The sequence below is a fragment of the Platichthys flesus genome, chromosome 2 (genome assembly GCF_949316205.1).
Source record: "Platichthys flesus chromosome 2, fPlaFle2.1, whole genome shotgun sequence".
NCBI lineage: Eukaryota > Metazoa > Chordata > Actinopteri > Pleuronectiformes > Pleuronectidae > Platichthys > Platichthys flesus.
The window spans coordinates 20,948,333-20,960,302 of record NC_084946.1 but is presented as its reverse complement, the minus strand read 5'-3'; the positions used below and the strand labels follow the sequence as shown (position 1 = coordinate 20,960,302).

At 41.4% G+C, this 11,970-nt stretch overlaps 1 protein-coding gene across 1 annotated transcript; it reads left to right on the top strand.

Moving 5' to 3' along the window:
• Positions 1-201: 201 nt before the first annotated feature.
• Positions 202-5,249, top strand: LOC133969253 (cytochrome c oxidase subunit NDUFA4). Its single transcript, XM_062405608.1, has 4 exons — positions 202-418; positions 2,825-2,910; positions 4,023-4,086; positions 5,020-5,249. The coding sequence occupies exons 1-4, from the start codon at positions 377-379 to the stop codon at positions 5,074-5,076; spliced, it is 249 nt and encodes an 82-aa protein (XP_062261592.1). The 5' UTR covers positions 202-376; the 3' UTR covers positions 5,077-5,249.
• The last annotated feature ends 6,721 nt before the right edge of the window (positions 5,250-11,970 follow it).

The following is an 11,970-nucleotide window of genomic DNA, read 5'->3' as shown; positions in this document are numbered from 1 at the left end:
GGACTTTCAGTACCTGCAGTTTTGTTGCTGTCTAACAAACACTTTAGAGAACCCAGTGAGCCTCAGTGGAAACTTAGTGTCCTCAGCTGACATGATTATAGGGATTAGGACTGTCTCTCCCTCTCTCCCCCCTCCTTCCTCTCGCCTCTGACCCTCTGGTTTATCTGATGGGAGGGAGGGAGCGGTGGCAGAGCGGAGGAGAGAGATTGTCAACAGGTTTCTGGGCACTGGCACAGGCACTGTTCCACAGCTAACAATCAGCTCTTTCTGTAAAGCTGCACAGAGACACTCACTCACATGGAGACATTTGTCAGACTTTAGCTGAGTTTTTGTTTTCGTTTGGTGGATTGTATTTTCCGTTGAAGAACAGTCAAAGATGATTAAGACCATGATCCAACAAGTGAAGAAACACCCAGGGGTAGGTTACGTCACATGTATCTAGCTGTAATTCTTTGACTATTTATTATAGTTATGTAGGCCTAAATAAACTGATGGTATAGTAATATATGCTACGCTACATTTTAGTTTGTGAATATGTTTTCTGGGACGTTTGGCATAAGTTTTTCACCATTTCTTTTTTTCAGTAGTTTTAAATAAACAGAGGAAGAACACCTGAGCCCAATCTTATTACTCAAAGTCAATCTTTGAGCATCTTTTAGATTATAAACAATTCAAATTTGATGAAATACGACAGAAAGAAAAACACAGAATCTGTCTGTGTTTGTTTTTTTCCCCTCACTGTTGCCTCTGAGCTTTTCTGAGGGTGACCCAAATTTGAGGATTGACAGGGTTGGCTTGGCAGTGCACCAGAAAAGTAATAAGGGCAGCAACAGCGTCGAACTAAGTATACAACACTTTCTAAAGCAGTCAGGCTGAATGGTAGAAAGGTGAAAGCCTCACTTTTGTGCAGGATATGAAAATATCAGCACTGGGGAATGGACAGCTCCTCTCACGCAGGCCTGTGTGTTTGTTTGTGTGTTTGTGTGTGAGAGTGAGTGATCAAAGCTGACCTGCTTCTGTGCGGTAGTGTGTGTGTGTGTGTGTGTGGGGTGGGTTGTGTTTGCCTCGATGATCGAAACTGATCATCTGCAGTGAGTCCACAGTATATGTACACTTGTGCATGTTTTCACGTTCGTGTGGATGTGAAAAAGAAAGAAAACTTGTACTTTTTGCAATTGGTTTACTTGGAGAAGTTGAGAAGTTTATAGTAAACCTGCACAGAGAAGAACTGAGCAATCATAAACCCCATGCTGGGTGAGCTCAGGGTACGAGACCTGACTGAGCAGCTCTGTGTCCTAGAAAGCAACTGGAAATATGGTTTGTATTAACTTGACCTGGTTAGTTAAGTTTTCTGTTAATGTAACAAGAAGGACACTTTCGTTTTTTTGACACTATATTTATCAGTAAAATAGTCACTTTTATTATTATGTAGGTTTTCTACAAATATAACTATTTATAATATCCATTTGTGCTGATTGCAGCTTTAATTAAATGTTTTTATGGTTAAGGAATGAAAGTGGTCTGGTTTAATGCAGAAAAGTTCACAGAGACTTAACACACAACCTGCTTCAACAAAAATCACAATCTGTCACTATGACTTTAACCAATCATGACTGTGGATGTGAACAGTTATACTGTATGTGGTGTTAAAAGGTTAGATGGATATCTAAAAGATAGAATCATATTTTATCAATTAATTAGTCAATTAGTTATTCAGAAAAAATTAATCGGTAACTAGATTGATACTTGGTTAATAATTTCAGTGATTGCTTTGCCCAATTACAAAGCAGCACCAACGTCTCAAATGATATATTATTCTGCTGTAAACTGAAAATTGTTACTTGTTACTTTCCCCGAGTGGTTTTAAGTGTGGGGCAGAGGGAGGGGGTGTTTTCTTTAAGGGAGTGAGTTTTGTCAGCAGACATTCTGCTAATCAAGAAGACGGCAAGTGACAAGCAAATCAGACAGAAGACAGATGTCTAGATACAGCTGAGTAGAGACATCCTTCAGTTCAACCTGATCAAACTGTCATCTCTCCACAGCTCGACTAGATCTGTGTGGGCTGAGAACATCTGTTCACCAGCGGTGTGACTCTGTCTGCCGCTCTGCCTCCGTCTCAGACATGAGAGTCTCACAAGGCGGAGCAGGGAGGAAATGTATGGCAATGTGTTGTTGATGAATAGATGCTGCACGGCGAGAGGATTTTCACACTTAAGCCTTGGGTGTTTAAGACGACATATCACATTATCCCCCTGTCCCCCTAATGTGCTTTTCTATTTTAATTCCTGTCATCATCACAACTCAGAACATCAAATGAAACTGTGTCTGCATGTGTGCACACATTGAGTATGCAGCCTAGGTGTGTAGGCTCATTTCTGTGCGAATTTGTGCGGGTGTCTCACTCTCAGTGCGTGTGTGTGAGTGTGTGTGTGTGTGTGTGTGGAATGCAGTCGCTCAGTATGACAGGTATACTGTAGTGTTGAGGAGGTAAGGCTGGCACACACTGACATGCGGCAGCTCTCTCTTCCACCGCGTCCTTGCCCGTTCAACCCAGGCTGACAGTGAGCTGCCTTACACATGGCCTGGGCCTCATGCATATGCAGGAGGGCAGCGAGAGGGAAAACAAGAATAACAACTACCCATGTTTGTGTGTGTGTATGTGTGTGAATTTCACACAGGTTTGTCTTCCCATATCACAGTCAACCACTTAAAAGAAAAGGGTTGTTTACCTTCATATGTCTCTTTTTCTGAGATTAATTTGTTCCTGCTCTTCTCTCTCCTCCTCTCTTCTCTCCTCCATCCTCTTTTTATCTCCTCTCCTCAGTTAATCCCTCAATTTGTCTTCACGACTCTGGGCATCACCGGGGCCATCCTCTACCTGATCCGTCTGTCAAGAGGGCCTCATGTCACGTAAGTCTTCTGAAGTGTAGTTTAGGAATCTTCCACCTTTCCTATGGAAATATGTGAATTTACAGAATGTGAGCTGAATCTAAACTCTGGATTATTTTCATTTGATATTAACATTTTCAATATGGCCCATAGGGTTGGGTCCTGTTAGTCCCATGTTGGATCTGAGAATATTTTTGGCAATGAGTTCAGAGGAAGATTAACTTCTTATAGAATCCTTCTTTTTTTAAATGTTATTATTAGCAAAGAGCAGCACAAACAATATGAGGGAACAGGAGTTTTACTTTTAGTGAGTATTGTCTATCTTTTTCACCAGAAGAAAGGAAATAGCAACAGTAATAGATTATCAGCTGTAAATTTGTGCGCACTGAATTTGATACGAATATCACAACAAAGCTTTCATGAAAGCTGCATGTTAAATTAGAGTTAACAACAAATGCAGATGGCTGGATTAACCTGTCATGTTTCCGAATGACAATGTGCACCAACCACGGTGAACTCAGCGACTGCTTACATGAGGTAAATGTGCACGCTCATGTCCTATTTTGAGCCACACACAACCACTTGTTCTGAGGGTCAGCCATACAGCCTGACCTCATCATCAGCTGGTGATGAGTGCTGTGGTCAGCCTCTGCCTCCCTCTCTCTCTGAGCCTGTCTAATGTTTGCGATAATGGAGAGAGGGAGGGAGGGGGGGGGGGGGGGTGCTCGCCCTGCCATCAGTCTCTCAGTGTCTTTGTTTGTGCTTTGGCGGTGTGACATGCTACCACAGGGGGAAGAGGAGGAGGGAAGGGGACAGTTGCTGAGAAATCCAGACTTTGGTTAATGAACAGAGGAGCGATGCCAAGTCCCTGGGCTGAGTTCACCTCATCTCATAATCACATCTCTTTTTTCCTCATTTGTCTCCATCCGCCATCTACATCTTTATGCCTTTTGTCTCTTTTTTTGCCGTCCTATTTGTTTAAATTTCGGGCGGTTTCTCCGCATCTCTTCTTTGTTCTCCGCGCCCCCTCATTGCCATGATCAAGTATACCTCTCTCATAATACTCCTGTCTCTTCTCTTCCCTCTTTCACGCCTCTTTTTTCTCCATACCCTGAATCTTTCCACTTTCGCAGCCTCTGGAACAAGAACAAGAACCCAGAGCCCTGGAACGATCTTGACCCGACCTACCAGTATAAGGTGACTCTTCCCATCACACTCTCATGGCCTCCTGCCTCAAACCAATCAAGTGTGTCAGAAACGTATCTATGCAAAAATCGGTTTCATCAACTTAAAAACCTCCCCAAAGTAGATTTAAACAAACCAGTGTTGGCAAAATGATGGCAGACTAATATAGTTGCTTCCTGGCTTTCAGCAGATCTGTTCAAATAAAAGAAAACAACGAAGGAAAACATGTCTTTCAAAAGTAAATGAAAGCAAATGGAACAAGGAGCTTTGAGTGGTTGGCCGTAATTTCCCTTACCTCCTGAACTAGGCCAGCACGCCTGACCAACTGATGGAAATATTAACAACCCCCGACAGAGTAGAAAAACAACCAGCTGACAGAAGACGCGATCTGGATGATGTGTTTTTCAGAGAAAAGAACGTTTTCTGAGGGTTTCAAGGCTGCGTTGCTTGCCAGTGGAATGAAAGACTCTGCAGACAAAAGGTCAAGACATGGCATGTTTAATTCTCCACAGCAAGGCAAAGGTCTCCCATCGAAATTCCACTGAAGTCCAAACAACGATCGTAATGAGGACAGGGAAGCGGGAGAGAGGGGAAAGAGGAGGGGATAGGCGAGAGTTTTAATGGCAGTCAGAATAAAGAAAAATACACGGGGAGGAAATAATCACTGCCAGAGGAGAAATGTGTCTTTTTCATGGTTGGAGAGCTGTAATGTGTGCTGACATCCAAGCAGTCACACAATGCATATTAACCATGAACCAAGTATTCATGTTTTCCCAAAAGACTCAGCAAGATAAACATCTGTAAAAAAGATAGAAAGAATCTTTGGTGAGCAAATGCAGGCATCCGAATCCATAACTGCTCAGTATTTTTTGGCCCCCAAAGACAACACTGATTAATTTAATTTAAGCAAAGCAGATTTAAATGTATTCCTCCCGCCTTCCGCAGTTTGTGGCCATCGACACAGACTACAAGAACCTGAAGAAAGAGGGCCCTGACTTCTAAAGGTCCTCCAGCAGGCTCCGGCTGCTCGAGGTTTGGCAGGACCCCCCGCTGGCCCCTCACTGATGTGAAACGTCTTCCTCTACATTTCCTCAGTCCCACATCGTGCTCTGAATTACCACTGTAACCTTGAGAATAAAAATGGTTAAAAACGACACAAGACAGAGAACTGGTTCTTCTGTGTATGAGCATATGCGTTGTTTATAAGCAACTTGTTTTCATGTTGGCTATCAATCATCACAAAATTATCTACTTTTGGTTTCATTGAAACAGTAAAAATTATGATAATTTGTTTGTAAGCTGATTCCAGATATGGGTGCCGCCATTTTGTATTATTTAACATCATTTGGAGCCAGAGTCTGTGCAGTAGTGATTGTGGAGCCGTGGACTCAAGGTCCCACCGATACACACACTCAAAAATCATGAACTAGCCTCAGCTTGCAATTGTGACATTACACTTGTTGTTTAGAATCAAATTATCAATTTAAACTAAAGTTAATGGATAAACTCACACTTGCATCTATGTGATAAGAAAAAACCTGAAATAAAGGAATACCATCTTTGAGAAAAACTACATTTATGGTTACTTTCACTATTTTGTTCCTACTCCCATCCAATAACATGGAGGAGGTGGGGTTTGTGACCCACAATGCAGCAAGCCACCACGGAGCCATCGAGATTGATTTGACTAATGGAAACCGTTATGGACGGACACGGAAAAGCAACTTTACAGCTAGTATAGTGACCCATAGCTTCTCTATTAAAAGCTGCAATAATCAATATATTTTATAATCACACTGGATCAAGCCAGATGATATTACCAGACTCAGCTGATCCTCTGAGCTATTGATCTATCTACCGTCTTCAAGCTCATTGTATTGTTTTTCTAAACTGATGCAATGCTGTTTGGGTTCATGGTCATTCATTTGCAGAAGACAGCTGTTTTCAGACAAAAACAAAAAATCTCCATGTTCTCTACCTGATGACCAGCAAGTGGCTCACAAACCTTAGCTGGTAGGCCATAGTGGATCACGGCTTGGTTGAGCACAGTGTGTAATCACATCACTTCAAAATGTAGATGACAACAAAAAAAGATGACAAATAAACTATCACATCTGTAACAACAAGAGACGGCATCATAATATTTTGAAGAACTGGGGATGCACCACATGGCAAAGTAAAACATAGATCATGATCAAAATAATAGAATAAGGACAACACACAGAGGAAACAAAAGAGTTTCCTCACACTTCATATTGTGGCAGAAGAGACGTAGCACCATAAATTCAAGGGTTAGGTTCATGTATTAGTTAAAACAGCAGGGGACACTTTTTCCAGGGACACCAGGTGAAGGACAACCTCGCTACTTATTATGCCATCCGTGCTGCAAAATTAATAAGCGTGTGACTTTAATATGCACACCATGAAAAGCCAATATTTGTGCTTGACTGTGTTAATGAACCCACGCAGCTCCACAAAACCAGACTTTTGGGAGAGACTTTATTTACTGAGCTCATCACTTCACAAATCCAGCACCGCGGTGACAAGTAAGTCACACATGCACTCACGCTGAGATATGAAGTTGCAGGTGAAGAGGACCAAAATAGAAATTAACAATGAGAGATGAATATTCGTGTGGGTCACAGAGCTCTTTTTCAACCAGATTTCAGTCCCAGAAAGATGCAGTCCGAGGAGACGACTCGCCAGACTGTTTGATCACTGCCCGTCTGGAAAGACCAAAACATTTTCACTTTGCTGAGGAGCAGGAAAACGACAAGCTCAGAAAGTGTGCCTCCTACTGGCATAATCTCCCCACGTCGGAGAGCTCATCGAATGATGAATGTTGAGTGTCTGTGCACACCTGTGTGTCTATGTATCCGCTTTCATTCAGTATCACTGTACACCCCGACAGCTTAATATCCAGCACTAATGGCACGCAAACTGTCTGGATGTCGGACCCCTGAGTTCTCCTAATATACTACTTAATAGACAATCTATGTTCCAGGCCCCCGCATGGGTCCATTTATGTGTGTGCGTGCGCGTCTGCTCCCTTTAAACAGCAATATGCTTCCTGCAGCAGCGTGGTGACCTGCCCAGTGGGTAGTGTCTGTTGCTGGGAGGTGATTTGTGTGTGTGTGTTTCAAATGCACGAAACCCGCTGACAGGTAATCAGCTGGGCCAAAGCATCACACTGGGGCATAATCACAAGGTCACACACACACACACACACACACACACACAAACACACGCACACAAAGAGGAGGGATAGTTATTATAGAACCTAAACGGCTTTGTTGAGATTGGACTGGCTCGGTGTGTTATATTATCGGTACAAAACTTTAAAGCCGAGAGCGACTCACAGCAGCAATTCGCTGCCAAACAATTTACCAATTAGGATAAATGCTTGTAGAATATGTCAAGATTCTGTTGGTGTTTTTCAGGGCCTCTTTTTTTTTTCATGCCATTCGCATTCTCCCCTTTCATTTTCCAGCACTTCGAAACACAATGTGCCTTTTCGGATGTCTATTCTGAGCTTTCTTTATTCAATAATATGTTCTCCTTGCCTGCTTTTAGTCATTTTTCTCAACTCACGCTACCAATAAAATAGGCCCATAGAGATAAATTACAACTTTCGCATGGCTTCGGCTGTTAGAGACTGTGTCAACAAACCCACGCAGTGCTCCTCTATAACAGCAAACACTAGACATGCAATCCCAATCAGGCCTAAGTAGGCAGCCAAGCAGGGCGCTGTGTGATTAAGATCTCCGTTTTACAAACACAGGTCTCGTTTGTTAGTTTTCTACTTCAGAAGTTGAAGTGAGAGCACTTTCTCGACACGCAGACACTTCAGCACTAGTCAGTTAAGAGGCAGAGTGAGGGAGATCGAGAGGAAGAGAGACCATCTCCTCCTAGATTACATCCTCTCTGACGAGCAAGAGCAGATATTTTTAGATGAGGATTAATTTTAATGGGTGAGATAAGAAGTGAGTCGTGGGTGGAGGCAGGGACGAATAAATAAGTAAATAGGACATGCCGCAAAACAGGAGGCAGCGGTGGCAGCGCTGGGGTAGAGTGGCTGTTGTTGCGAGGCCCTGGGCAGATCCACTGATCCAGTGGAGATAGTGAGGCCTTTCATCCTTGAATGTTTTCTCCCACAGCTTGAAAAACAAAATCAAAAGTGCAAACCGGCGCTTGTCCATATCTACAAATGGAGCGACCATTCTCAACAGAGAGACTGCTAGGTTAGATGGTGCAGAGAAAAAAAAGCTAAGAAAAGCTGCTATGATAGTTTTGAAGTTTAACAAAAAAATACATTTTGGTTAAGCATGTTTCAGAACTGAAGACAGAAGCTTGAAGAGTTTATTTGATAAAAATGGCGGGGTGGAGGGTGGGGGGGTTGTTCTGACGCAACGGCCCACTGGCATTTGTCTCCGTATGGCTGATGTATAAAACATTATGTATCTATCTGTTTGCATATACTGGATTTTTAATCACACATTTCAGCAGCTGTAGCCATAATGAAGCATGGTTTTGTATTCACATATTCACATATTTCTGTATTTTAAGTTTTTCTTAGAAAAGTATACTGCTGGGACCAATACAGATTGTGTTTACAAGTGAACCACTGCTAAGCACAGCTGAAGAAAACAAACAGCAGATCCCGCTAAAAATATGACAATGTACAAGGCAACATTCTTCCTCCATATATACACACAGACACTCTATATCTATATATGAGTCCCTAAAAATGCCAGCGGCGAGTTTATGATATACATTATGAGAATAGCTCATACAGTGTTAAAAGCAGGACAAAGAATTATGCTGCATTGGCAGTCTTGTTGCTTGAATCCCTCCTCGCTTCAGGAGCGAGGAGACTTTCCATTGAGTTAGACCAGGTGGGAAAAAAAACAGGTTTCATTCATTCTTGGCTGCCTGCTGCAGGTTTGCTGCAGGAGTGGAGGAAGTGTTTGTTTGCTGAAGGTATTCTGGTAAAAATAAGAAAATCTGTGTAGGAGAGGTATAAGCGGCTCTTTCAGACACAATCTCAAAGACCTCATTAACACAGATACAGACAAATGCTGGTACACAGTTTCCTGGATTGGAGATCAGGGGCACTTTCTGGACGATTATTTGAGGATGGAAAGATTTCTTTGTCCTCCTGAGTATCATCTGAGTGTCATTAATGCAGCCAATAGCCTGGATACAAAGAGACAAACAATAAAAAGTCTGTTTTTCTTTAGGAGATCAGAGATAGTGTTTTTTTTCTTGAAGAAAGTGAAATTTATAATTGAAGTAATACAATACATTGACCCAATACATTAAAGTAAAAGCCAAAGTTTCCAAGAGGCCTTTTTCACAGCAGACATTTTAACTTTTTTCATTGATGACTATTCTATTCAAGGGTCAAGGCCATGGCAGTGTGACAGTGAGTCAGCATGAACAAAAACCAGGAGTCTCAAACATGGAATTCAGCCATCATCTTTTTATTTACACCTTACACCTACTGAAAACATGCGTTTCATTGTATGGCCACAGTCTCCTGTTTGATTGGTTGATATGCTCTCAAACCCTCAACAGGAAGTCATCAGAGTAAAAATTCTTAAGGGGGAAAAGCGACCACACCATTATCTTTCCACGATTATCACATTGTTTTTGGCATCAGGAGGAACACACTACCTGAATCTTTTTATGGAAGAACATTTAAAAGTTGAATAATAAATTCCTGTTTTTCTGAAACACACTTACTGGTCTAGTATCCCTAGCACTTGTAGGCAGCATTACATTTTCAGCAAAAACAATTATCTCTTAATTGGTCACAGTCAGCGACGTTGAATTAAGCGACATATTCTATATTTATATCACTCTGATCACCTGTGCTAGTCCAACCCATGCGATTTAAATACGGGTAGACAGGTCCTTATTGACATATTCAGTTAACTTTGTTGTTAGGAATGTATTTGTATTTGCTACATTAGTAGCCGCAGCAAGGTGGGTTTAAGAGATTAGGAGTATGATTAGGATTATTGTACAGAGTCAATACCTGTGTTTCATTACAGGGTAATGCAGTCAGTGCATTATCATGGCTTGGATGTCTAAATAAGACTTTGTACATCACTACAGACAGACAGAATCTCCTGTCCTGTGTTTTAGTATCACATTACTTCTGTCAGGACAGGTATATGACAAAAGGACATGCATTAACATTATATACACACAAACACACACACACACAAAACAGTTAGGCGGACTGAAGATACTTTTTCTAATTAATTGCTGGCATTGTCATTTATCCCTATCCTTCATTGAACAGACGTGATTTATTGTCAGATCAGCTATGATGGGGACTGAATTGTATCATCTTTTTCATTTGTGTGTGTGTGTGTGTGTGTGTTCCTGCAAAAACAAGGGGAGGATCAGAGGGGAGTTTGTAAGGCTCTGATATATGACCAGCATTACGAGGAAACGTACCAGATGGGTAAAACTGTGTTCGATTATTACAATTAGAACTGAGGAGTACTTTTTCATTATGCTTTTTCTTGCTTATGGACCTATTTATTTTTACAGAATGATTTTAAAATCCACTATGCTGCTAAAAGATATCGTACATATGGACAGCTGGTGTAAGGCTGTTTGGTCTTGGCAGAGCTATGCGTTCTACTGCGTGTTCGTTACGCTAATAGCACAGTCAGAAGCTGAATCATTCCATAGAAGGCAACACCTCGACCCAGATACCATTAGTCAATTTAAACTTGTCTCTTTAACTATGGCCTTGTGATATCGTTTTGAGTGGTTAATACATTTAAGGCATACAATTTTGACATCATTTCAATGGCTTCGACCATGTGTTTAATGTCAATTTTTGGTATCGTGGCACAGATTTATTTTGTCAACCCCGCTAGCATACACCTACCTGAACAGATCAGGGATTGTGACAGAGCTGGAATGAAAACATGCAAGGACGCCAATAATAAACAGGGAGTAGCAATAAGGCCAAATGTCTGCTACCATGTACTACTACCAGTACTACGACAACTACAACTAAAAAAAAACCTGCTGCACCAACTTACATGTGGGGAATCTTCAGTATACTTAGTATTTATGTGAATATACATATATAAACACATTATTACATCTGATATGTCAATCACAGGTAAAAATCATTGCGGCGGATATTCAATTATTATTAATATGAGTAACATTGATTGTAGTTGCAAACCTCTTATGAAATGTATTGGACTGATGAGCAGAGAGAAACAGCAGTGAACTGATCTATAGTTCCAGTTGAGAATGAATGCAGCTGGGATACAGCACCTTTTCATATATTACATTACATTTCATGTGGCTGACGCTTTTGTCAAAGCGACTTACAATTAGTACGCTCATCATTCATGAGGGGCCATTTAGGGGTTCTGTATCTTGCCAAGGACACTTTGGCATGTAGATGGGTGAGAGTGGGGTTTAAACCGGCAACCTTCTTGTTGGAGAGCCACCACTCTAACCACTAGGCCATATAGCAGCATTAATCTGCAGAGAAATAAGCATCAGATTCAAATACGATGAAAACAAAAAAAAGTAAATCAGACAATCACATCAACACATAATTGCTTCCAGTTTAAATATTTCTCTAAAGTGTCCGACTAAGGCAATGGTACAGAGGAAGTGTATGAATGGGCCATGGCAAAGACAGCATGGGAATTACAGGATAATGTCAGCACAATCCAACCAAAGCAAACAACATGACAGCAGATCACCATCAATTAAAAAGGACGACAGCTAATTAAACCCAAACAAAACGACTAACAGCTTCCCTGGTACCTTACTGGACATTAAATGCTTTGGGAAAAATTAACACAAGTTGTCGAGTGCAGTTATTCCAAGTGTTTGTTGAATCCAATA

Excerpts from the sequence above, each read along its gene's own strand:
- LOC133969253 (XM_062405608.1), top strand. The coding sequence starts at position 377 with ATGATTAAGACCATGATCCAACAAGTGAAGAAACACCCAGGG. Across the intron at positions 2,911-4,022 it reads TCAAGAGGGCCTCATGTCAC|CCTCTGGAACAAGAACAAGA; the intron begins GTAAGTCTTCTG and ends CCACTTTCGCAG. Across the intron at positions 4,087-5,019 it reads ACCCGACCTACCAGTATAAG|TTTGTGGCCATCGACACAGA; the intron begins GTGACTCTTCCC and ends CGCCTTCCGCAG.